This window comes from Hippocampus bargibanti, linkage group LG07, assembly GCF_051943395.1.
Source record: "Hippocampus bargibanti isolate YZ-2025 linkage group LG07, ASM5194339v1, whole genome shotgun sequence".
NCBI lineage: Eukaryota > Metazoa > Chordata > Actinopteri > Syngnathiformes > Syngnathidae > Hippocampus > Hippocampus bargibanti.
Window position 1 is genome coordinate 27,416,623 of NC_142740.1, and position 27,500 is coordinate 27,444,122.

A 27,500-nucleotide genomic window follows, 5' to 3' on the forward strand; every position below is an offset into this window, starting at 1 on the left:
TGAAATCTCCGATGAGATCAAGATTTACAGATGAACATTTGCATCACTGCTTGAGACTGGCTGTAACGAGAATCAGAATCAGAATCATCTTTATTGCCAAATATGTAGAACACACAAGGAATTTGTTTCCGGTAGAACACGCTGCACTAGTATCCTCGTCAAAAAAAAAACTGCTAAGTTCCATTTGGGCTACTGTTGAAAGAGTTCAAAGAGTTAATGGCAACGGCGGGAAGAAGCTGTTTAAATGTCTCACCAGCCAGATGCAGACCCGCACTTCACAATGATGAACATACAGAGGTAATCTCACTTTTCTGACTTGAATGAGTCATTCTGAGCAGAAACAAATAGCATCACAGTCAAATCTACTGGGATGAAATCCATCTTGACAGCCATACTGGTAGTGAAATGTATTGTGCTGTGTAGGTGCTGTATCACTTAGTTAACTTTGTCAACCTGCTTCCTCAACGTGCTTTTCACAGGGAATTAAGTTGATGAGAGAGAGAGAGAGAGAGAGAGGGAGAGAGAGAGAGAGAGAGAGAGAGAGAGAGAGAGAGAGAGAGAGAGAGAGAGAGAGAGAGAGAGAGAGAGAGCTGCAAACAGCGCTGTCTGTCTACGAGCCTACTGGAACCTACAAAAGGAATATTAGAAGGAAGGAACACAAGAACTTGAAGAGACTGCTCATGTCACGGTTTGCGAGGTGGTGATGGCGGGTTCGGATCCCAAAAAGCAGGCAGGAGGGAGCTGGAGGTTGTTTGACAAATTGTATTAAAATAAAGTCAGCAGGAACAAAATGTAAAACATCAAAATGATCTGAATGGAAAAAAATACAAAGTAGCAAAAGAAGACCAAAAGTAAAAGTCCGCCAAGGTTAAACAAACACGTACACGATGCATGCTGCAAGCAGCAGCAAACAAACAATGAATCGGCACCGGATGATCGTGCCGGGTGTTCTTTTAAATGTCAATGATTAAACGACCAACACCTGCGAGGCTGCAGGCAGGGCTGACGTCGCTACCCGCTGGTCGCCAATCTGATCGGGACGACCAGCACCTGTGAGGTGTAGGCGGGGGCGACAGCGCCCCCCGTTGGTCGTCAACCAGATCATGACATGCTGCAACCAAGCAGCAAACAAACAATGAATTGGCACCGGATGATCGTGCCAGGTGTCCTTTTAAGTGTCATTGATTATAAGACCAGCACCTGCGAGGCTGCCGGCAGGGCTGACGTCGCTACCCGCTGGTCACCAATCTGATCGGGACGACCAGCACCTGTGCAGGTGCAGGCGGGGCCGACAGCGCCCCCCCGTTGGTCGCCAACCAGATCATGACAGTACCCCCCCTTCAAGGGGCTGCTTCCAGAAGTCCCAACAGTCTCCCAAAAAGGTCCACTCGCCAGGGAACGGTCGGTGGAGAGGGCAACCGCTGCCTCTCCAGCACACGACGGGCGGCGGCCTGATGGGAACGGGACTCGGCCTGGGGTGGACGAAGACGCGGCACGGCTCGTCGTGGGCGTGAGTGCGATCCCTCTCGCACGTTCACGCGACGGCGCATGGCTCTGCGTGGACGTCGAACTGCCAGGCGCAGAATGGCACCCCGTACGGCCGTATGGGACCAGGTCTCGGCCGGACGCCGACGTGGGCGTGAACTGCCCGGCTCCGGGGGAACGAGACCGGTCCAGAGCCGCTCCGGGATCCAGCGGTGAGTGGGGTCTCGGACTGACATTGACGCGGACGTTGCACGGCTCGTCGTGGATGAGACTCAATTCGTCATGCACGACGACAGCGTGGCTGGACGTGGGCGTGCAATGCCAGTCACCCAGGGTCACCCTGGACGGCCACCTGGAAGGAGGTCTCGGCCGGACGTTTACGTGGACGTTGCGGCTCGTCGAGTGACGCGATTCAAACGCGACGAGGCTTGCGCTAACGTGGACGTAGCATTGCCAGGCACAGGGTGGAAATGAGACGGGTCCGATGTACCTGCGGGATCCGATGGTTGGCCGATTCATTCTGTCACGGTTTGCGAGGTGGTGATGGCGGGTTCGGATCCCAAAAAGCAGGCAGGAGGGAGCAGGAGGTTGTTTGACAAATTGTATTAAAATAAAGTCAGCAGGAACAAAATGTAAAACATCAAAATGATCTGAATGGAAAAAAATACAAAGTAGCAAAAGAAGACCAAAAGTAAAAGTCCGCCAAGGTTAAACAAACACGTACACAATGCATGCTGCAACCAAGCAGCAAACAAACAATGAATCGGCACCGGATGATCGTGCCAGGTGTCCTTTTAAGTGTCATTGATTATAAGACCAGCACCTGCGAGGCTGCCGGCAGGGCTGACGTCGCTACCCGCTGGTCGCCAATCTGATCGGGACGACCAGCACCTGTGCAGGTGCAGGCGGGGCCGACAGCGCCCCCCGTTGGTCGCCAACCAGATCATGACAGCTCATATGTGTCAGAGAGAACTGAGCTCAAGTTTTATCTGTTAAGATTGTGCATGGCACAACACAAAGTTCATTTTCTGTGTCCTTTTTTTTCGATGAAGAACCCAGAGAGAGTTATTTAGTTATTATTTATTTCATAAATAGTGTCATTTCTTTCCTGTTTTTTTTTCTGTGAAGAACTCAGAGAGTGTTATATAGTTCTGATTCATGACATTGTTTGTCGCGTCGGGTTCATGGGGGAAATCGTTCAGATCGCACAACTCTCCATGTTTATTTGTGTTGACATTACAGTCAACACAAAGCAGAATATTAAACACAACGGGAACATCACAAAAAAACATGGAGAGTAGTACAATCTTAACGCCTTTCTTTCCCCCATGTACTCTACACCACAAACACCGAATGACATGAAGCAGTTGTAGATGAGAGAGGAGAGAATCAAAGCCTCTCTTTCACCGGTGGATCAGTGCCGTCATGGCGAAATGTGCTACAAGCTAAATGTTGAGCGCAAACACCAAGCTTGTAAATGTATCCAAGTGGAAATACCGCAAGAGAGTACATTGTTTCCAAATGACACCTGCATGGTGCTTTGTCGGCAGACTGCGTGCGTCAAGCTGAAGGCGTGACATCAAGCTTCTTCTTTAGCCAATCAGTGTCCTCCATCTTGAGAGCTTTGATTGGCATGTTTGTTTTGACCAAGCTGTGACGTCCGATGCCCTTCCTGACACGAGCCTCGGGATGTATCCGGGTAATTACGGATCCCACTGTGGGACGATGAAAGGCTTGATTCTGATCATAATAATAATAATAATACGTTTGATCTCCAAGCGCCTTTGGAGGCACCCGAGGACACTTTATGATTAAAAGAACAAAAAAAAAACACATTTCATAGTTGAGTGCATGCCTGCGGACATGTCGTCCATGAAATAAAAAACCTTCCAAGTGGGAAATTCTTTGTATTCTCTGGACCAAATCAGCACCGGGGGGGGACAGGAGCACCTCAGCTATTCAACCGGGCCACTCTGGTACAGATGTAAGCAATAAAACTTTGTCTCTTCCATGAACTGATAAATTTGTAACCTGGCTAATGAGCTCTTCCTGTGAAGGAGTATCTCCTTTTCGGCAGCATGAATATGCCAGTACTGTTTTTGATTTGGGAGGAATGTCAGTGCCATTCGACTGTCAATGCTGGACAGCTCTGGGGCCAGTGTTCTTTTTTTGCGCCTGTGATGGGCAGCATCTTCACAGCCTCCCTTTGTTCAGCGGAGAGGTCGGTGCTGTTGGAAAGTCTGCGGCTGGATGGATGAATGGCTTGAGGAGCCCGCGATAAGAAGAAAGGAGCGTCAGCGCAGCGCGCCGATGCGTGTGTGGAACTGTTGCGGCTTGGAATTAAAGCGGATTTATGTGGGACAGGAGATATGAGACAATCTCTTTTCGTCAATGGATGCTACAGCTGCATGTTTGCTTTAAACATTTAGCTTGTAGTCGACGTGCACATACCCCCATGATGTCCCTGATCCACTGGTGGAAAGACGCTTTGATCCTCTCCTCTTTCATCTAGAACTGCTTCATGTCATCACAAAGAGGGTACAGCAAGTCCTTAAGAATGAATGTCTCTCTGTGTCTTTGTTTTTTCATGTTGTCTTTGTGTTGTCATATTATTTGTTATTTAGTTTTTTTTTGTTCTTTTGACTTCAAGACGGTGCCGCGAGAGTGGCTGCCTTTCCAGCAGCTCATGTATTTTGTTTTTCTACTTTCATTCCTTTCATCACTTTGCTGCTGTGAAATGTAAATTTCTCCACTGTGAGCCTAATAAAGGCAAATCTAATACATACATATTGGCTTCTATAGCGCTTTAACAACAGCTGAAGCTGTAACAAAGCGCTAACATGGAAAGAATGGAAATGCTGCCCCCTTGTGGAAAAGAAAAAAAACATTGCTAGAGGCCACGGCCAGCTCTTTATCGGCACCCAAGCATGAAAAACCAAAAAAACCCGCACAAATTCGGGAATGGCACTCTAAGTCATATTTTCAATTCCCAAATAAATTTGTGAATGGTAGTGAAGGACTTAATAACTCAGCATCACTGACGACAGGGATTCCCCTCTGGGTGCTCCTCACCTTTCCGGAATCCAGATCCTTCTGGAATTGCTCCATCGTGTCTGCTGCCACCAAGTGACTCTTTAGGTCATTTGACGCTGTTAAAAAAAATACAAATACAAATAAAAATGAAAGAGGCAAAATTAAGTGAGGAATTGACCGACCGCTGTTACCTCACTGGAAATACATTTGTACACACACGCAGTGGTACTATCTTGTCTTATGTACAAAAGTGCTGAAGAATGAATGACTCTCTGTGTCTTTGTGTGTCATATTATTTGTTGTTTTTTTTTTACTTTATGTTATTTCCGGGTTGACTGAACGTTGGCGCGTGTGGCTGCCGCTGCTCACCCGCAGAAAACATATCCTGCGACTGTAAAGTGTCCTTGAGAGTTTTAAAAGGCGCTTAGAAATGAAATGTATTAGAGTGATACCTTGGCTTACGAATTTAATTGGTTCCCAGACAGTGTGAAAGGCGAAAAGTGCGTATCCCCAAAAATAATTTCCCATAGGAAACCATTAAAATGAGAATAATCCGTTCCCAGGTCCCCATGAAACACAATTTTCTACTTTCTAATTTTATAAGCCTTAAAACTACACAAAATATACCTTATTTTATGTATAATAAATGTGCTATGGCCTTATAATTAAAGAAATAAACTGTACTGTATTATAAGGTCGTTTTATTTACCTTTGTGATGGTCGTTGATGGCTTGATGGAATGGAGCAACCTGTTTCATCAGCACTTGATGAGGAACGGAGCCTTCTTCTTTCACCATCTTGAGGAATGATCCCTTGTAGGTGCTTTTTCTGCGATAATTTTACCTTGTTCCACATCAATTGAAGTGTCTTTGAGAGTTTTGAAAGGCGCTTATAAATGACATGTATTATTATTATTATTACTTGTGTTCTGTTTAGCTGGATTGATAGCTTTTCGCATCAAGTGTACAGATGGCTAGTGCGGGTTATTTGTGGAGCCTGATTAATGGGATATTTTAACCTTGCAGTCTCCACTCTGCCTTTGAACTATCAAAGTTGAAATGAGTCCAAATTTCACTGTTTCCTAATTTTATCACTCTGTCTCTTTAATATTTAAACCACCTACCCTCAATGCTGGGTTCTTGACCAATCACGTGGCTTTAACCGAAGACTGGGGGCGGGGTATAGAGGACAAAAATGAGTCGGCTGCCATTTTCTTGTCGGAACGGGCTCGTTCGCGAACGACACATCACTCGTTGTGGCGCTCCGTGTGTATCCCGAAAAATAATTTGGTTGCCAAGGTAAAATGTTCATCAATTTAACGTTCATAAACTGAAAAGTTCGTAAGCCAAGGGGTTGGTAAACCAAGGTATCACTGTGTTTGATTTTGTGGTCTGTGATAGCATTTCTTGCAGGTACTATCTTATCTTATCATACACCTTGAGCTTACCTTGGGGGCCTTTTGGGCCTATAGTGTCCTGACCAATCGTCCCTGCTGAGCCACCTTCTCAAAAAGGCCAGCGGAGGACGTAACGTCGCTCTGTACTGAAGTCGGAGCTTTCTGAGCCGGCGGCGCCCCGGGTTTGTAGTCCTGGCCGGTGGCCCGCTTGTACTCTGCCTTCAGGGCCAGCAGCTGCTTGACCGCAACGTCCACTTGGTCCTAAATGAGAAAATATCCAATCGAGTGTGTTCAGTTCAGTGAGTGTTTCCATTAAGTCATTGCTTTAAAAATGTTGACTTTGGTCGAAACTCAAAAATGTAAACTTTAAACGACAACCGACAGCTTCGGACAAGTTGCGTCCATAATTTGTAAAATGACTTCAAATGACTTCGACTGAGCGTATTTTACAAAGATTACACCGCATAGAGCTATATTTTACGTTTTAAGACTCACGCTGAATATTTATGAAGTCTTGTTTTCGAGTTGATGACGATGCCCTAAGTGACGTCACGCAGGGAACGCCCCTGACCGAGAAAGCGACACACAATGCATTTTGGGTACTTTTTTTCATCTGAAAACACCATGTTGATGGCGAAATTAGAAGGAAAACTACATAAATAATGCAATGGTGAATCGTTGTGTGTTGCAGCCAATTGCGGTAACACGCGTAAAGAAGGTTTAAGTTTACAATTCCTAGCGGACAAATCAGCCCATTTCCAACGGAGCTTGTGTGCCATCTCGTGCCTTTTTTAGGCGCTACATTGAAGTCCAGACGACTCGAATTGATACGGAAGGACTTCTTTAATCGATTGCAAACCTGTAGTGTTTATTTTCCGGTCCCATAATAGTAAAATTATCAGCAAAAAGCTCTGAGTAAGCGATCGACGTGTGCATTCAATGAGAAGGGGTATGGAAAGTAGCGCCGGCTGGAGCGCTGTTCGTTCGTGTGCTTCCGCCGAAGATCACTCCGCCAGATCCGAAGGTCGTGTGCTTGATGGACCGGCCGTGGTGGGTGTGTATTATGAAAATAGTGCTTATTATAAGGCTTAATTTTCATAAATTGGACGTTCGTATGATGAAAAGTTCGTATTATAAGGCGTTCATAAGTTGAGGTCTCACTGTATTTGGAATCTTAATTTTATTTTGAAAGGTTACACTCACACTCACTGGAAGGTCTATTTTGAAACCAAAACCGTTGTTCTAAACGAGGGGTCGGTAACCTTTTTGACTAAGAGAGCCATAAAAATAAAATATTTAGAAATGTTTTTCAGTGATAGCCACAACACGCTCGCACGCACGCAAACGCACACGCAGCCACTTTACAATACAGTCAGAATGTATTATTTAAAATAACTTTGTGATCGTAGTCACCGTCAACATGAATGGTTTTCCGTTCCTCATGATTGGTAAAAATCCAGCCAAACGATCGGAATTAAAGTCAACTTGCCGGATCCATATGCGAAGTTACTGCTAGCTAGCCTGCACATGGCTCATTAGCTTCCACACTTGCTATGCAACATACTAGTCACAGAAGTATGTTGATGCTAAGCGTTAACACGGGGCTTGTTAAAATGTCACTGACATTCGACTGTTTCATCGATGGTATTGTTTCATTGCAAAATAGAATCAGAACATTTTCTCTCCTCTAATGCGGTGCATTCAGGCTGAAGTGTACCTTGTTTTTACTCGTCAGGCTCATTTAAAGGGGCGTTTACCTGTTTCAACTGACGGCCAGTATCATCCAATAAAAATTGCGCTTTCCGCCAACCTAGGTCAGTGTCATCCAATCAAATTTGCACTTTCCGCCAACTGCGGCCCCAACAGAAAATAAACAGAAAAAAGCGAGAATATGTATTTAGATTTATCGGCGAGCCATATGCAATCATCAAAAGAGCCATCTATGGCTCGCAAGCCATAGGTTCCCCACCCCTGATCTAAACTATTGTCAGAGATATGCCAGTCAGACACTGTGGACAGAGACTCGGAAGCAGAAAGATTGTCCTGACTGCCGGCAGGAGACGCAGTCATCAAATGACATACGTCTGAATTCTGCGCCTCTCTGCCAAGCTATTTATTGAGAGTATATGTAAATTAAGGTGATACATTAGTAAAACATGGTTTTCTTGATTATAATGCCACGCCTCTGGGCGTTCTGAGCACCAACAGCTGCAAGCAGTAAAACATAAGACATTTTAATTGGTTGTCTTTTCCATGAACTGATAAGTTTGTAATCTGGCGCTTGTGCAGGATGTTTAAGCCGTAAATAACTTTGGTGAAAAGGGAGTATCTCAAGCCCTCAATTCTGTGCAAGGCCGGACCTTCTAGAATCTAGATGGAGACGACAGTTCACCTTGCCGTGTCTGTTTCACTCAGAATAACTGTGACCATCTGCGCTTTGACTGTGGGCCCATTGTTTAGTTAGTCAACAAAGTGTCACGGTTTGCAAGGTGGTGATGGCGGGTGCGGATCCCAAAAAGCAGGCAGGAGGTTGTGTTTGACAAATTGTATTGAAATAAAGGTCAGCAGGAACAAAATGTAAAACATCAAAATGATCTGAACGGAAAAAATACAAAGTAGCAAAAGAAGACCAAAAGTATAAGTCCGCCAAGGTTAAACAAACACGTACACAATGCATGCAGCAAACAAACAATGAACCGGCACCGGCTGGTCGTGCCGGGTGTCCTTTTAAGTGTCAATGATTAAACGACCAGCACCTGCGAGGCTGCAGGCAGGGCTGACGTCGCTACCCGCTGGTCGCCAATCTACTCGGGACGACCAGCACCTGTGCAGGTGTAGGCGGGGCGAAAGCGCCGCCCGTTGGTCGCCAACCAGATCATGACACAAAGCACGGCACTTTTAAACATGATAAATTCTTTTTCTCCATCAACTATAAAATAAAACTGGTTTTTTTACACTCGATTTAACTAATCAGGTGTATACCTTGGGTGCTTTTTGCGACTTGAGTTTCCGCAGAAGCTCTCCCTGCTGTGTTCGTACAAGACGGATGAAGCAGAAGAAGAGGAAGAAGAGGAGGAGGAAGAGGAGCGGGAGGAGGAAGAATGGGTCACAGCCGATGAAGCCGTCGCCAGGATCATCCCCGGTTTGTAATCCTGACCGGTCAACTTCTTAAACTCCGCCTTGAGCGTCAGAAGCTGCTTGACCGCCGCGTCGATCTGGTACTGGTACCATTAATACATTAGCTTGCGACAATACAACTACAGTGATACCTTGGCTTATGAACTTAATTGGTTCCCAGACGGTGTGTAAGGCGAAAAGTGTGTATCCCAAAAATTAATTTCCCAGAGAAAACCATTAAAATGAGAATAATCCGTTCCCAGGTCCCCATAAAACATAATTTTCTACTTTATAATTTTGTAAGCCTTAAAACTACACAAAATATAACTTATTTATGATTTATTATTACCGTATTTTCACGACCAAAGAGCGCACCGTGTGAAAAGGCGCACTCTCATTTATGTGTGCCATTTCTGTATTTAACACACACATTGGGCGCACCGGATGAAAGGACGCAAGTTTTATATACCGGTACATATCATCTACTGCCATACGGGCGTCCGCCTTACCACAACATACAGGCGTATTTAAAAAAAAAAAACAGATCGGGAGCAAAACTGAGTTTGGTAGTGCTTTATTTATTAATGACAAAGTAAGAACATTTCGTAATCATCGCTCAATAGGCGTCGGCATGGTAAAAACAAGCACATTACCGGTAACAGAATCAAACTGTTGCGCTAAATCCAACATGGCAGGTTCGCTTTCCTCACTGTCAGTTACTTTCTGTGCCGTGCGGCTCCTCGGAAATAATGCCGAAAGCTCGAACCACCGTGCCAGCAGACACGTTAGCCCAAGCATCCACAATCCATTTGCAAACTGTGGCGTAACTCGCCCGGCGCTGCCTACCACTCTTCGTGAAGCTGTTGTCTCCTTCGGTCATCCATCGCTCCCACGCCGCTCGCAGCCTCACTTTGAACGGCCGGTTCACACCGATGTCCAGCGGTTGGAGTTCCTTGGTCAACCCACCCGGAATCACAGCAAGCGTAGCGTTCATCCGCTTCACTTTCTGCTTCACATTGTCTGTGAGATGCTCCTTCCGCTCGCTCTTTGCTCGACGATCCATTGCTCGAGTCTTTCCTCCAACTCCGGCCACCTTGCTTTATGTCTGCAAAAACTCAGCTGAGTCTTCTTCACCTGTCGGAGTTCGTTCTCCAGCTTCCTCCACTTGCGAACTATGGACTCGTTTACTTTATACTTTATATTCTCTCGCGGCGGCTCGATTCCCATGCTCCTCGGCGTTGCTGATAGCCTTCAGTTTAAACTGAGCCTCATAACCATGTCTCTTTGCCATATTCAGGGTTGTTCAAACAGCAATGTTCTGCAAAAAGCACATACGTACCTGTTCTTTTATACACAACCCACGCCCACGCACCCCCTCATGTTCTCTACCACGTCCTCATGGTGGTCTCCAATACGTCCGCACATTCGGCGCACTGCACTACAGGGCGCACTGCACATTTTGAAAAAAATCTGAGACGTTTATATGCGCCTTATGGTCGTGAAAATACGGTATGCAAATTTCCCCATTGTGGGATGAATAAAGGTTTTCTGATTATAATTTTATGTATAATAAATGTGCTATGGTGTAATTAAAGAAGTAAACTGTACTTGATAATAAAGTTGTTTTATTTTACCTGTGTTTGTTGTTATTGAGAGTATGTTTGGATTGGATTGGATTTGCCTTTATTAGTCTCACAGTGGAGAAATTTACATTTCACAGCAGCAAAGTGATGAAAGGAATGAAAGTAGAAAAGCGAAATACATGAGCTGCTGGAAAGGCAGCCACTCTCGCGGCGCCGTCATGAAGTCAAAAGAACAAAAAAAAACTAAATAACAAATAATATGACAGCATAGAGACAATATGACAAAACAAAGACACAGAGAGACATTCATTCTTCAGGACTTGCTGTACCCTCTCTGTGTGTGTTTGTTTGTATGTTTTGTTTGTTTTACCTTTGTCATGGTCATTGATGGCTTGATGGAATGGAGTGACCAGCTTCATCAGCATTAAACACTTGATGAGGAACGTAGCCTCCTTCTTTCACCATCTTTAGGAATGGTCCTTTGTAGGTGCTTTCGCTGCGATAATTTTCCCTTGTTCCCCATCAATTGTGTTCTGTTTGGCTGGGTTGATAGCTTTTTGCATCAATACAGATACAGATGTCTTGTGCGCGTCATTTGTGGAGCCTGATTGATGGGATATTTTAATCGTGCAGTCTATACTCCGCTTTTGAACTATCCAAGTTGAAATCCATTTTGTCACTCTCTTTCTGTCGTCTGCCTGTCTCTTTAATGTTTAACACCCCCTCCTCTCACTGCTGTGTTCTTGACCAATCACGTGGCTGTAACCGAAGACTGGGGGTGGGGAATAGAGGACAAAAACAGCCGGCTGCCATTTTCTTGTTAGGAGAACGGGCTCGTTCACCAACGACACATCACTCATTGTGGCGCTCCGTTTGTATCCCGAAAAATAGTTCGTATGCCAAGGTAAAATGTTCATAAATGGAACGTTCGTAAACCAAAAAGTTCATAAGCAATGGGGTTTATAAACCGAGGTATCACTGTAAATGAAAAGGCCACGTGAGCGCCCGAGACGATATATAGCGAGATGAAATCAAAGGCCAAAGATGAGACGAGTGACAGTGAAGAAAAAGAAAAACACTTTCAAGTTTTAAAGTGAGAGCAATTTGGGAAACTCAACCAAATTTGTCAGAGGTTTCGCGATTAAAAAACACTGGCCGGTTGGTTACCTTTGGTGCCTGCTCTGCCTTTAGTTTCTGGACAAGCTCGCCTTGCTGAGAGACGCGCGTATACGGGCAGAGGGCGGAATCTCCCGACGAAGAAACCGGAGCTGGGATGGAGGCGGTGGGGTGGGGGGGACATACCCGGTTTGTAATCCATTTGTAGTCTGCGCCTTAAATTGAGCCTAAAAAAACAACAACAACATAGAAAAAAACAAAGGTTAAAACTTAGTGAGTCATCATCAATATATTTTATGATTTAGAGCAGAGTCATGGAGGACAACAAAAAATACAAATAAACACGTACATAAACTAATAGATATTGTGATGTCACGAGAGGCTGGCTTCTGGAGGGCAAATACATCCCCCTAAGATGGCTTCACCCAGAGGGAGTTTCGACCCCATCTGGTGGAAGGCAGCAATTCAAACCCCACACCTGGGGCTTTTAAGGCGGAGAGCCTCTGAGTGTGGGGGCGGGGCTGAGTGTGGGGGCGGGGAAGACAAGCTCCATTGCTGTGCGCTGTGGAGAAACTGATTGCTGCTGGATTGCATATATAACATGCTTTTTGTACAGGAGTGAAGTGAAAAATAAATTTGTCCATAAAATAAAAATGTCTTTACACTTTTTTAATGACTATTTCCTTTCAAAAATGCAACCAATGCAAAATCCTCACATTCTATTCACACGAAACCACAAAAAAAACAGTGATTGTTGGTACTGTATAGAAACCCCTGAGCAAATATCGATTCACCGTAAGTATCTTTTGTATCGATATAAACATAGCAAAATGGCCGGCGGGAGATTAAAAAGAGCACCATAGTAACCGGATTATCGTAAAAACCACAAATCGTACTAAATGGAACTAATTATACATAACGACTAGAAATGTGCACGGGAAATGAAAATAGTGTCGTAATAAGCAGTATTATCAATATAAACGATATCGATATAACGAGACTTTACTGTATATATATATATATATATATATATATATATATATATATATATATATATATATATATATATATACAGTATACAGTAAAGTCTCGTTATATCGATATCGGATATATCGATAGTCCCGGTTATATCGCTACTATTTATATGCAGGCACGGAGAAAATTACATGCAAACAGGGTCGGATATATCGATAGTCCCGGTTATATCGATATTTTTTCGGACTCCCTTGAATATCGATATAACGAGACTTTACTGCATATATATATATATATATATATATATATATATATATATATATATATATATATATATATATATATATATATATATATATATATATATATATATATATATATATATATATATATATATATATATATATATATATATACCCCTCTTGATGTCCTTCTCATGTAGCCTAGCCACCTTTAGCAAGGTCCAAATCCAGTGTCCTGTCTTGCGGTCCCAACTGGCAATGAGTTCCACGCAGCAATCAACTTCTCCACAGAGCACAGCAACAGAGCTTGTCTTCCCCAGCCTCCTCACTCAGAGGCTCTCTGCCTAAAGAGCCTTGCCTGCCAATCAAGCTGTGAACAGCCGCAGGTGTGTGGTATGAATTGCTGCCTTCCACCAGCTGGGGCCAAGACTCTCTCTGGGTGGAGCCATCTTAGGGGGATGTATTTGCCCTCCAGGACACAGCCTCTCGTGACATCACACATCCACCCCCTTGAGACCGACGTCCTCGGCGGGGTGAAGGATGCGAAACAGGCCAGGAAGGCCTCCCTTCGGGAGAGGGCATCCGCATTGCCTTGGCGCTTGCCAGTCCTGTGGACAACAGAGAAGTTAAAGGCCTGCAGACTCAAGAACCACCTGGTTACTCTGCTATTGGTCTGCTTGTTCCTGGCCATCCATTGGAGAGGAGCATGATCAGAGACCACTGTGAAACGTCTTCCCAGGAGATAGAAGCGTAATGACTCCAAAGCCCATGTAATTGCAAGGCACTCCTTCTCCACTGTGGAATAGTTCTTTTCCCTGGGCAACAGCTTCCTGCTAAGGTACAGGATGGGATGTTCCTCTCCTCCATGTACTTGCGAGAGTACAGCCCCCAGACCAACTTCTGATGCATCACCTTGGACAATGAAGTCCTTGCTGAAGTCTGGTGCCACCAGGATCGGACTGGAACACAGCGCCTGTTTTAGATTGACGAAGGCCATTTTGGCCTCTGGGCTCCATTTCACCAATCCGGAGTGTTTTTTGGTTGTCAATTCTGTCATGGGGGCTGCTATAGTAGCAAAGTCAGCGATAAAGCGTCTATAGTAGCCAGCCATGCCTGAGAACGACCTCACCTGCTTCTTGGTAAGGGGTTGGGGCCAATCTTGTATAGCCCGTAGTTTTGCTTCTTGAGGCTTCACCAGCCCCCGTCCTATAGTGTAGCTCAGGTAGTTGGTCTCGCCAAATGCCAACCTGCACTTTTTCGGGTTTGCTGTGAGACCTGCTTTTCTGAGGGAGTCAATCACAGCTTGCACTCGGGGTAAGTGACTCTCCCAGTCAGGACTCTGTATGACCACATCATCCAAATATGCTGCCGCGTACCTCTTGTGGGGGGTGAGAATCCGATCAATTAGGCGCTGAAACGTGGCGGGTGCTCCATGGAGACCAAACGGGAGCCTGGTGTACTGGTAGAGTCCCTCAGGTGTGGCGAAGGCTGTCTTCTCCTTTGATGCCGGGGTCAGGGGCACCTGCCAATAACCCTTTGTGAGGTCGAGAGTGGTGATGAAGCGTGCCTGTCCTAGGGAGTCAATAAGATCATCAACACGAGGCATCGGATACGCATCAAATTCAGACACCTCATTCAACTTCCGATAGTCATTGCAGAATCGTATTGACCGGTCTGGCTTGGGAACCAACACGATCGGACTTGCCCAGGCACTTTGGGACTCCTCAATTACACCAAGTTCCAGCATCTTCCTTATCTCCTCCTGAATCGCGACCTTACGGGCCTCCGGCACACGGTATGGACGCTGGTGTACTGTTTTTCCAGGTGTGGTGCGTATCTCATGTTGCACCACCTCTGTGTGCCCAGGTATGGAGGAGAAGACGTCTTGGTTACGCACGACCAATTCGAGCGTCAGCTGGCGTTGGTGTGGGGACAAACTTGGACCCATCTGGACTTCTCTTGCCGGTTCCTTAGCTTTGCTGGGGGGAGACAACTGAACAGCGCCTCTCTGGCATACCATTTCTTTAGGAGGTTAACGTGGTAAATCTGCTCAGGTTTCCTCTTACCAGGTTGCGTCACCTTGTAGTTTACCTCCCCCATGCGTTCGATGACCTCAAAGGGCCCCTGCCAGGATGCCAGGAATTTGCACTCCACCGTTGGCACCAAGACCAGCACTCTGTCCCCCGGCTTGAACTCTCGAGGCTGGGCAGGTCTATTGTAGGAGGCTTGCTGCTGTCGTTGGGCCGCTTCCATGTGCTCTCGCACTATTGGATAAATGGCCTTCATCCTTTCCCTCATGTCCCCCACATGCTCGATGAGGGTACGTTGTCGGCACGGCTGCTCTTCCCACGCCTCTTTGGCGATATCCAGCAGTCCCCGGGGTCTGTAAGAGTACAACAGCTCAAAGGGTGAAAAACCAGTAGAAGACTGTGGTACCTCCCTCACGGCAAACAGCAAGTACGGCAGCAGTTGATCCCAGTTTCGGCCATCTTCTTTGATCACTTTCCTCATCATAGCCTTGAGGGTCTTGTTGAACCGTTCTACCAACCCATCCGTCTGTGGGTGGTAGATGGAGGTTCTCAGTTGCTTGACCTTGAGCAGGGCACATAGGTCCTTCATGACATAAAGGGGCTTCCTTGGTCTGTCAGTATCTCCTTTGGGATTCCCACCCGGCTGGTGAGAGCAAATAGTTCCTTTGCAATCTGCCTAGTGGTAGCCTTTCTGAGGGGAACAGCCTCTGGAAACCGAGTGGCATAATCAACCATAACTAAAATATATTGGTGTCCCCTAGCACTTTTTGGTAGAGGTCCAACTATATCCAGCCCAAGCCTCTGAAAAGGGGTCTCAATGATGGGTAAGGGAATGAGCGGGTTTCTGTATGTGGGCTTTGGCGCCACCTGTTGGCACTTGGGGCAAGAACGACAATAGTTCTCCACATCCTTGTGCACCCCTGGCCAGAAGAACCGTTGCAAGATTCTCTCTTTTGTCTTTTCGACCCCTAGGTGTCCCCCTTGCAGGTGTGTGTGTGTGTGCCAAGTCCAGGACTGTAGCTCGGTGTGGTTGTGGCACAAGAAGTTGTTCACGTACTTCATCCTTTTGCTTCGTCACCTGGTACAATAGCCCCCGGTCAACAGAAAAATGGGGGTATGTGGGACTTGTCCTTTCCCCCAGTACTACACCCTCTAAAACCTGCACATTCTTCATGGCGTTGGCAAGGGTAGGATCCTGTAACTGGGCTGTACCATACCGGCCTGTTAGAGGAGGCAGCTAATGGGTCCCTGGGTTCTCAGCACCACTAGAATCTGGGAGATTTTCTGGGGCTGGAGTCTCCTCGGCGGTCTCTGGGCCAGACTCCATCTCCGATGGTGTATTTGCTGTCCCTAGGAGAGCACAGGCTGGGGAGAGTGAATCAGAGGGGTAGGCTTGAGTATTCACTACACGCGTCTTACCTCTCCCCTTCCGAGGTAGTCGGGCCAGTCTTTCCTGTGTTTCTCTCCACAGTGGGTGAAAGGCCGGGCAGTCGCGTCCAATCAGGAGTGGGACAGGGAGAGAGTCAACCACACCAGCTACCGTGCGGATGATTCCCTTTGTTGTGGTCATGGTGAGTTCAGTAGTGTGGTACTCTCTGGTGTCTCCGTGGACGCAGGAGACTGGAAGGGTTTTCTCTGGAGACAACCTGGTTGGATCGACCAGCGTTTGGCGCACCAAGTTGACCAGGCTTCCGGAGTCCAGCAGGGCTTCAACATCCTGTTGATTCACTGCCACTGGACAGGTGGGGGGCCTTGTTAGTGAGCTGTCACCCCCCCCCCCCCAGGAGGGAGGCATAATGAGCAGGGTGGGCACTGGAAGAGTCAACGGATGGCATGGACTCTTCCGTTGGTTTTCCACACTGCCATGAGATGTGTCCCGTCTCTCCGCATCTGTAGCATCGTCTGGTTTCGGTGCCACTGGGCGTCCGCCATTGCCTGGGTGGACTTCTGACCACCTGGAGCAATCTTGGCTGTGTTGGCGGGCTTGGGCAGTTTTGAGCGGGCCATTTCAGTCCGGGGTGGAGATGTGTTACCGGTCTCCTTCCTGGTTGTTCGCAGCATCTCCGCAGTGGCCTGGTACTGTTCCACTGCTGCCACTGTTTGACAGGCAGTAGTCAGCGCCTGCTGGCTGATGATCTTTTTTGCCTCATAGGGCAGGGCTCGTAAGTAGCGATCCACGACAATGGCCTCGACCACCTCAGCTGCCGTGCTCCTTTCCGGTTCCAGCAATTTCCGGGCGATGCGGGCCAATTCGTGCATCTGTGCCCGTGGAGGTTGGTCTGGCTGGGACGCCCAAGTGTGGAAGCGCTGTGCCATTCAAAATTTGGTGAGCCCATGTCTGCTGCGAATTTCAGCTTTTAGATAATCATAGTCTTCTGCTCTGTCTGCGGTCAAGTCCAGGACAGCATTCAGTGATTCCCCTGTCAGGAAGGGTGCAAGCAATCCCACCCACTGCTGCTTGGGCCACCTTTCTCGAGTGGCTGTTGCTTCAAATGTATGCAGTTACGCCTCAATATCATCCGTCACCCCCATCTTGGCTAAAAAATCACCCGCCTTCACCCGGGGCATGTTCTTGGCGGCCATTTGTTTTTGCAAGAGCAATTCCTCTGCCTTCAGTTCATTGGCTCTCTTTTGCTCTTCCAGGAGAGCCAAATTGGCCTGATATTGGGCTTCCTGACTTGCAAGAAGGGTTTTGGAGCCCCGCAGGGATGCGTCCTCTCTCCATTGCTCTTCTCTCTCTACACGAACGACTGCACCTCAACGCACCCAGCTGTCAAATTCATAAAGTTCGCAGACGACACCACGGTCATCGGTCTCATCAAAGACGGCGACGAGTCTGCGTACCGACAACAAGTGGAGCAGCTGGAGCTCTGGTGCAGCCGTCACAACCTGGAGCTGAACACGCTCAAGACAGTTGAGATGATGATGGACTTCAGGAAACATCCATCACCACAGCTACCCCTCACACTATCCAACTGCCTGGTGTCAACCGTTGAGACCTTCAAGTTCCTGGGAATCACAGTCTCCCAGGACATAAAGTGGGAGGTCAAAATCCGACTTCAACGGACAGTTAGGACGGCGGAAAAAATCATTGGCACCGCCCTAGCCACTCTCGAGGACTTGCACACTGCAAGAATCCAAACTAGGGCGCGGAAAATCCTACTGGACCCTCCGCACCCTGCCCACCACCTTTTCCAGCTACTGCCCTCAGGCAGGCGCTACCGATCCATGCGCACCAAATCCAGCAGACATTTAAACAGCTTCTTCCCGCCGTCGCCATTAACTCTTTGAACTCTTCAACAGTAGCCCAAATTGAACTGTATAGTGCCACTTGGCAGTTTTTTTTTTGACGACGATACTAGTGCTGCGTGTTCTACCGGAAACAAATTCCTTGTGTGTTCTACATACTTGGCAATAAAGATGATTCTGATTCTGATTCTGATTCTTATCTTACAGACAGTGTATTGTCGGTGTTCAAATACCTGACCTGACATGACATGACATACCTGACATGTTTTGTTTAAATTAAATATTTTTGCATCGTTTAGCTTTGGATTTTGATACATCATATCCTGCCTTCCTTTACATGATGTCACATCCTATCTTACGTCACATCCTATCTCCACGTCTTACAGAAATGCTCTCCCAGCGCGTCGATCTCGCTCTCTTTCCTTCCTTATATATATATATATATATATATATATATATATATATATATATATATATATATATATATATATATATATATATATATATATATATATATATATATATATATATATATATTTGCTGTTATTGTGACAATGTATTTTTTTCATTATAATACAATAGCACATTTATTATTTATTATACATAGAATAAGGTATAATAAGGCTTATTTAGTTGAAAATTATGTTTCATGGAGACCTGGGAACGGATTATTCTCATTTTAATGGTTTCCTATGGGAAATAAATTTTTGTGATACACACGTTTCGCTCTGTCTGGGAACTAATTAATAATAATAATATTTCATTTCTAAGCGCCTTTCAAAACTCTCAAGGTCACTTTACAGTCACAGGATCAGTTTTTCTGCGGGTTCGTAAGCCAAGGCCCCACTGTATTTTATTAAAGCCATTGTTTAGCCCCCCCCCCCCCCCCAATGTTTATTGTGTTCATTGTTGCGTGCTGTACCATATTTTTCGGATTATAAATCGCTCCGGATTATAGGAAAATCCAATCACACATTTATTAGACATAAAATAAAGTATAGTTTGCGTAGTTTTAAGGCTTATTTAGTAGAAAATGATGTTTTGTGGGGACCTGGGAACGGATTATTCTTATTTTAATGGTTTGCTAAGGGAAATTAATATTTGGCAGATGAGCTTTTGGCCTTACACACACTTTCTGGGAACCAATGAAGTTTGTAAGCTGAGGTATCACTGTATATGGAAAAAGTTTGAAAATAATAATAATAATACATTTTATTTCAAGCGCCTTTCAAAACACCCAAGGACACTTTACAATAAAAACAATAGAACACAGCACATAACAATAAAACCATAAGTAAAATGATAAATAATAAAATAGCAGAGAGAATTAGACATTGAAAGCAATTTTAAACAAATGGGTTTTGAGATGAGCCTTGAAAATAGGGAGGGAGTGAATATTACGGATGTTGGGTGGGAGTGAATTCCAGAGTTTGGGAGCAGAGCGGCTGAAAGCTCTGCATCCCATCGTGGTGAGACGGGCAGAGGGCACATAGAAGTGAAGGGAGGATGAGGATCTGAGGGACCGAGAGGGAACAGAGATTTGAAGCAGGTCAGAAAGATAGGGAGGAGCAAGGTTATGGATGGCTTTGAAAGTAAACAGAAGTATTTGGAATTCGATACGATGTTTAACCGGTAGCCAGTGGAGTTGCTGGAGTACAGGGGTGATGTGGTGAAAGGAGGGGGTTTTTGTGATGATCCGGGCTGAGGAATTTTGGACTAGTTGGAGTTTATGAAGAAATTTCTGATTGACACCGAAGAGAAGTGCGTTGCAATAATCGATGCGGGAGGTGACGAGACTGTGGATAAGGATAGCAGCGGAGTGAGGGGTGAGCGAGGGACGGAGACGGTTAATATTACGGAGGTGGAAATAAGCAGACCGAGTAATGTTATTAATATGGGAGTGAAAGGAAAGTGAGCTATCGAGGATGACACCCAGACTCTTGACCTGAGGGGAGGGGGACACGGTAGAACTGTCAATGGTGAGGGAGAAACTGTTAGTTTTGTGGAGGGTGGATTTGGTACCGACAAGAAGAAGTTCAGTTTTTTCACTGTTGAGCTTTAGAAAGTTATGGGAAAGCCAGGATTTAATTTCTGAGAGGCAACGTGAGAGGGATGAAGGTGGAAGAGAGGCGTCGGGGTTGCTGGAGAGGTAGAGTTGGGTGTCATCCGCGAAGCAGTGAAAGTGAATGCCAAACTTACGGAAAATATTGCCAAGAGGAAGTAGGTAGATAATAAAGAGAAGTGGCCCCAGGACAGACCCTTGAGGCACACCAGAGGACACCGGAGAGGACCGTGAGGTGAACGAGTTGATTTGGATGAATTGTGCGCGATCAGAGAGATAGGAATGAAACTAGCGGAGTGGGGTGTGGGTGATGCCTAGGGTGGAAAGTCTGTCGAGAAGGATAGGGTGGGAAATGGTGTCAAAAGCTGAGGTCAGGTCGAGAAGGATTGGATTGGATTGGATTGGATTTGCCTTTATTAGTCTCACAGTGGAGAAATTTACATTTCACAGCAGCAAAGTGATGAAAGGAATGAAAGTAGAAAAACGAAATACATGAGCTGCTGGAAAGGCAGCCACTCTCACGGCGCCGTCTTGAAGTCAAAAGAACAAAAAAAAAACTAAATAACAAATAATATGACAGCATAGAGACAATATGACAAAACAAAGACACAGAGAGACATTCATTCTTCAGGACTTGCTGTACCCTCTTTGTGAAGACATGAAACAGTTCTAGATGAAATAGGAGAGTATCAAAGCGTCTTTCCACCAGTGGATCAGGGACATCATGGTGGAATGTGCATGTCGACTACAAGCTAAATGTTGAAAGCAAAAACGCAGCTGTAGCATCCATTGACGAAAAGAGATTGTCTCACATCTCCTGTTCCACATAAATTTGCTTCAATTCCAAGCCGCAACAGTTCCACATACGCATCGGCGCTCTGCGCTGACGCTCCTTTCTTCTTATCGCGGGTTCCTCAAGCCATGCATGCATCCATCCAGCCGCAGACCGTCCAACAGCACTGACCTTTCCGCTAAACAAAGCGGGGCTGTGAAGATGCTGCCCATTACAGGCGCAAAAAATGAGGATGGAGAGTGAACCGGCATCGGCTGCCATAAAAAGATCATTCGTGATTTTTATGAGAGCCGATTCAGTACTGTGGCGGGGGCGGAAACCAGACTGGAATTGTTCGTACAGGTTATTGTGAGTGAGGTGAGAGTGGAGTTGACAGGCGACGGTTTTTTCGAGAATTTTAGCGATAAATGGAAGGTGGGAAATTGGACGTAAGTTATTGAAATCGTTTGGGTCTGAGCCAGGTTTTTTCAAGATTGGAGTGACAGCTGCGGTTTTGAGTGGGATAGGAACAATTCCAGTTGATAATGAAGAGTGAATAATGGTAGAAATAAATGGGAGAAGAGAGGGTAGGCAGGACTTGATAAGGATAGTGGGGAGGGGGTCGAGTTGACAGGAGGAGTTCTTGGATTTGGTGATAATGTCTGAGATTATAGAGGGATGGGGGAGTTCAAAAGCGGAAAGTCGTTGGGAAGGAGTAGAGAGGCTGGGAGAGGGGGGGGGGGGGCAGAGGACCCGAGGTGCTGATGGATTTTGTTGATCTTTTCACTAAAAAACATAAGCAGAGTGTTGCATGTGTCAGAGGAATAGAAGTGTGAGGGGAGAGAGATAGGAGGTTGTGTGATTTTGTGATAGAGGGAAAAGAGGACCCGTGGGTATCCAGGATTAGAGTCAATGAGTCCAGAGTAATATTGCGCTTTAGCACGTGTGATAGAGTCCTTGTAATGGGTAAGGTGAGTTGCGTACGTGTCCTTGTGAGTAGTGAGCCCAGACTTCCTGTAAAGTCTTTCAAGTTGGCGAGTTTTAGTCTTGATGGAGCGGAGATGGGGGGTGAACCAGGGTGCAGGTCAGGTAAATTGAACAGACCGGGACTTTACAGGAGCAAGGGCGTTGAGGGTGTTCGTGAGGTCCGCGTTGTACCGGGAGACAAGTTCATCAGGAGAAGAGTTGTGGTCCAGAGTCAGGGTGGCAATCATCTCAGCAAGGGTGGCAACGTTGATGTCCTTGATGTTGCGATATGTGATGACACGGGGGGGTTTGGGGAGAGAGAGGGTGATGGAAACATTGAATGAAACCAGGAAATGGTCTGTTATAGGAAGTTCTGTGATATACTGTGAGACCTCAACTCATGAACTTAATTGTTTTTTTTTTTTTTTTTTTGTGGTTGCTTAAATTATTAACTCCCAAAAATCATGTAAAATGATGTGAAAAACGAATTACTCATGTAAAAAAAATACACTATATCAAATATTTTTATGGCTTGATTTATATGTGCACAGTAGTGACGGGGAATTGCGGCTCTTTTCAGAGAGCCGGTTCTTTTGGCACGGCGCACTAAAAAGATCCGGCTCTTTTGTCTCCCAAATGCCTCCTAAGTTTGTTTGTTTTTTTGTTGCTTAAATTAATTAAATCCCAAAAATCATGTACAAATGTGTGAAAAATGAATTACTCATGTAAAAAAATATGTCAGTTGTTTCCTAACTGACATCAGAAAAGGGTTTGATAGCATCTAAAATAGCCAAAATACGCAGAATGATATTTTGAATTCAATGCAAAACACCAATCAAAATGACTTCAAGTGCCCTAAAACTGCCACAAAATGAGCTTGGAACTGGGGAGATTCAGAAACTCCCGCCCCTTTGTCGGTGATGTCACGCCAGGACACTCCTTCACAAACTGCCTTGCTCCAGAATCCAAACAATGGCTTCAGATTGGGAGAAGATGCTTTCTTGTGACTCATTCAGTTATGAATATGATTCAAATAGTTCTGAAGAGGAAAACATAAATGTTTGCCATTGATTAAAGAAATTATTTCGTATCAATTCCAGCCATCTGGACTCCAATGTAGCGCCCAAAAAATGCACAAGATGGCGCACAAGCTCCATTGGAAATGGGCTGATTTGTCTGCTGGGAATTTGTGTCAACTAGTATCAAATAGTAGTCTTGCTGCGACACACAACGATTCACCATGTCGTTATGTATGTCGTTTTCCTTCTAATTTCGCCATCAACACAGTGTTTTCAGAAAAAAAGTACCCAAAATGCATTGTGTGTCGCTTTCTCGGTCATAGGGGCATTCTGGAAAGATAAAATCTAGCTATATGCGCTGGAATCTTTGTCAAATACGCTCAGTAGAAGTCAATTGGATTGGATTGGATTGGATTTGCCTTTAATAGTCTCGCAGTGGAGAAATTTACATGAAGTATTTTGCCAAATTATGGACGCAACCTGTGTGGAGGTGTCGCTTGTCCTTCAAAGAGTAATTCCAACGTTCCTAAAGTGACATAAAAAAATGTCTCAAAAGTAGAAAAAGATTGAGGGGGGGGTCGTCGCGGGTCCATCGATCGCCCGGCGTCTCGCCGACACCCGCTTAAGCGATGGCGGCCGATATCGACTCTCCGGCGGCCATCGATCCCAAAAAGTTCTGCTGGATAACTTGACAAAGTCTTTGCAAGGATGGGGGGCAACAAGGAACAGCGAGAAAGATTCAAGATCAAGAAATATATTATTATTAAAAAAAGGAGCGTCAGCGCAAAGCGCCGATGCAGATCTGTGAGTCGCGGCTTGGAATTGAAGCGGATTGACGTGGAACAGGAGATGTGAGACAATCTCTTTTTGTCAATGGATGCTACAGCTTGATGTTTGCTTTCAACATTTAGCTTGTAGCAGATGTGCACGTTCCGCCATGACGTACCTGATCCACTAGTGAAAAGGTTGCTTTGATACTCTGTTTCATCTAGAACTGGGTGCAGAAAGTGCTGAAGAATGAATGACCCTCTGTGTCTTTGTATTGTCATATTATTTGTTATTTAGCTTTTTTGGTTCTTTTAATAATAATAATAATAATAATAATAATAATAATAATAATAATAATAATAATAATAATAATAATAATAATAATAATAATAATAATAATAAAAATAATAATAATAATAATAATAATAATAATAATCCTAGCTTTTCTGTTGGTGTGTAGCGGCAGCCACACGCGCCAGTGTTTACTCAACCCAGAAGTAACTCAAATAGACAGAAAGATAGCCAGCTAGCTAATACCACCCAGCCTAAATAACAAATAATATGACAACACAAAGACACACAGTCATTCATTCTTCAGCACTTGCTGTACCATCCATGTGACACGAAGCAGTTCTATGTGAAAGAGGAGAGGACCAAAGCATCCTTATCACCAGTGGATCAATGAAGTCACGGTGGTATGTGCACGTTTGTTACAAGCTACTTCAAGATGGTGCCACCAAAGTAGCTGCCTTTCCAGCAGCTCCTGTATTTTGTTTTTCTACTTCTTCCTTTCCTCTTCCTTTCATCACTTTACTGCTGTGAAATGTCCATTTCTCCACTGTGAGACAAATAAAGGTACAACCAATCCAATCCAATACTTTGAAGGCCTCCTCGGTGCCTTTGTGGCATCTGAAGAGCCTCCATTCCAGTTGCTCCAAAACGCCGCCGTGTTGTCGGAAGAAAGCGTGTGTGGCGTTTTCAACGAGATTATGTCATTTTTCAACCCCCCGGAATTCTTTTTTTGTTTGCCATCTTTTGATCTTTTTGGTGTTGCGGTTCTTTAATAGCGGAAGGCGCGGCGACCAATCACTCACAGGAAGTCGCGGAATAGGAGCAGCTGGCGACCTCACCGTCGTCCTGCTGGAGGAAGGCGGAGCCCGCCGGGCCTTGGGGGAGGAACCCGGGGTACTGCAGGAAAGCGTTGCCGCCGGGTACCTGCACCGTCACAAAAAATAATCGGTCGCTGGATCGGTCGCCGCCGCTTTTTTCAATTTGACGCAAAACAATTTGGCAGCCGGCGCCAATGACCATCCATCAAGCGCCGCCTAGCTGACAGCTTTATAAACGGTTATCGAAGCCACGCGCGGCTTTTTTTTAAGCTAATGAGAAAGCTTGCCAAATTGCCTGCCTTACAAAGTCATTTTTTTGTTACTCGCGGCAAAACCAACACTAAAATCTCGTTAGCAATTATGCTATCGCCTGCCGTTTAAAATTGATGTTAAATGAATGACTAAAGGGAAAAAAATCTGCATTTAGTCTGAATATTTCTTGATTTATTTAGCTAGCTAGCTAGATATTTGCTAGCTATTTGCTATCTAGCTAGCTGGCAGGCTCTCTAGCTAGCTATCGATGAATTATATAGCTATGTAGCTGGCTATCTATTTGCTATATAGCTATCTATTAGCTATCTATAGGCTATCTAACTAGCTGGCTGGCTATCTATTAGCTCTCTATTAGCTATCTCGCTAGCTGGCTGGCTATCTATTAGCTATCTATCCAGCTGGCTGGCTGTCTATTACATATGTATTAGCTGGCTAGTTGGCTGGATATATATCGGCTATCTAGCTGGCTATCTGTTAGCTATCTCTCCAGCGAGCTATCTATTAGCTGGCTGGCTGGTTAGCTGGCCGTCTATTATAATAATAATACTAATAATCAGTTTCATTTATAAGAGCCTTTCAAAACTCTCAAGTTCACTTTACAGTGACAGCAGAAGTTTTTATGTGAGTGAGCAGCGACAGCCACACGCGCCAGCATTCACTCAACCCAGAAGTAACTCAAATAGATAGAAAGCTAGCTCATAGATAGCTAACAGATAGCTAGCACGGCCTTCACTCAACCCGGATGTAATTCAGATAGAAAGCAAGCTAGCTAACAGACAGCTAATAGATAGCTAAGTAACTCGGATAGAAAGCTAGCTAATAGATAGCTAACAGATAGCTAACTAGGCCTTCACTCAACCCGGATGTAACTCAGATTGAAAGCTAGCTAGCTAATTGACAGCTAATAGATAGCTAAATAAATCTGTTGTATTAGCGGGCTGGCTGGCTATCTATTGGCTAGCTAGCTAGCTAGCTAGCTTTTTCTTTATTTGGCTTTTGAGCGCCTGAGTTGAAATGAGCTGCAGGTGACAGCTGGGCTCAATCGGCCATCCATCACGTAGCGGGATGGCTAAATTATGCTAAGTAGTGCTAAGCGATGAGCGTTAATGGCGCCCCGATTGTGCGACGAGGCAGAGCGGCGCCTTTCCCGCATCGACACACAATCCCATTAACCTTTGCAATTCAAGCAGCGGCGCGGCGCTTCAAGTGCCGAGCGTGCGGTGACCCGGACATGATTGGGGAGTGCGGGAGGGAAGGGGGTGGGGTCACACTGGTGCGACTAACTGCTACTCGCACGCAGGCACCTATTCTTTATCCTCTGTCAAAAACGATGATTGTAACAGATGCTCTTTGAGTGTGTTGCACAACCAATTTTGTCTGGGGGGGCGGGGGGGGGGTGATGGATTGATGCGATTGATTGAAATCAATCCATTTGATTTGAAGCTAATGATGCTTTCCAAAATAAAATCTCAAATAGCTGACATTTTTTTGTGACTTTTTAAAAATTAATTTCTGTGGCATCATTTTAGTTTTCAGGGGGGTCAAATAGCAATATCTATCAAGCTACCTATCAATAATCTATCTATCAATAACTCAAAAAGATAGAAAGCCAGCTAGCTAGCAATTATCTATATAACTAGCTAGCCATTTGAGTCGGGAAAAGTATTAGCTATCTATCTAGCTAGCTATCTATTAGCTTTTTAGCTATTCATTAGCTAGCTAGTTTTTTATCTATTTGAGTTACTTCCGGGTTGAGTGGACGCTGGCGCGTGTGGCTGCCACTGCTCACCCACAGAAAAACTGATCTTGTGACTGTGAAGTGACCTTGAGAATTTTGAAAAACTTAAAAATCAAATGCATGATTATATTATTATTGGCTGGCTGGCTATCTTGCTAGCTATGCATTAGCTAGGGAGCTATCTGGCTGGCTAGCTATCTAGCTAGCTGTCTATTGGTTATCTATTAGCTGGCTGGCTGGCTATCTATTAGCTGTGTAGCTGTCTAGCTGGCTGGCTATCTAGCCAGCTATCTATTAGCTTACTATTAGCTAGCTATCTGTGCAGTCTCGTTTGTTCATTAAAAAGGAAGATTGGCGACGACGGCGCTCGCCTGGTACGCTTGGTAGTTGTACGCGTTGCAGTAGCAGGCTGAGTTGTAGGCGTGCTTGTACAGATGCTGGTAGAGGTTCTGGGCTTCGGCCTGGAGCTCGCCATGATGGCTGCCGCCCGCCACCGACACGCCGCTCACTTGTTGGACTCCCCCTCCGCCTGGATCATAATCATCATTATCATCATAATCATACATT

General features: G+C 45.4%; 2 protein-coding genes across 4 annotated transcripts in view; one reads left to right on the forward strand and one right to left on the reverse strand.

The window, feature by feature from the left end:
- Window positions 1-27,500, reverse strand: part of LOC148896045 (bifunctional glutamate/proline--tRNA ligase-like) — an 85,100-nt gene that overhangs the window by 10,022 nt on the left and 47,578 nt on the right. The gene's annotated exons all lie outside the window — the stretch shown is intronic.
- LOC148896047 (C-type mannose receptor 2-like) overlaps window positions 150-27,500 on the forward strand; it is a 93,593-nt gene continuing 66,242 nt past the window's right edge. Inside the window, exon 1 of the mRNA XM_089000023.1 lies at window positions 150-297. Coding sequence (XP_088856149.1) covers window positions 217-297 — 81 coding nt within the window. The 5' untranslated portion in view covers window positions 150-216. The remainder of the gene's footprint in view (window positions 298-27,500) is intronic.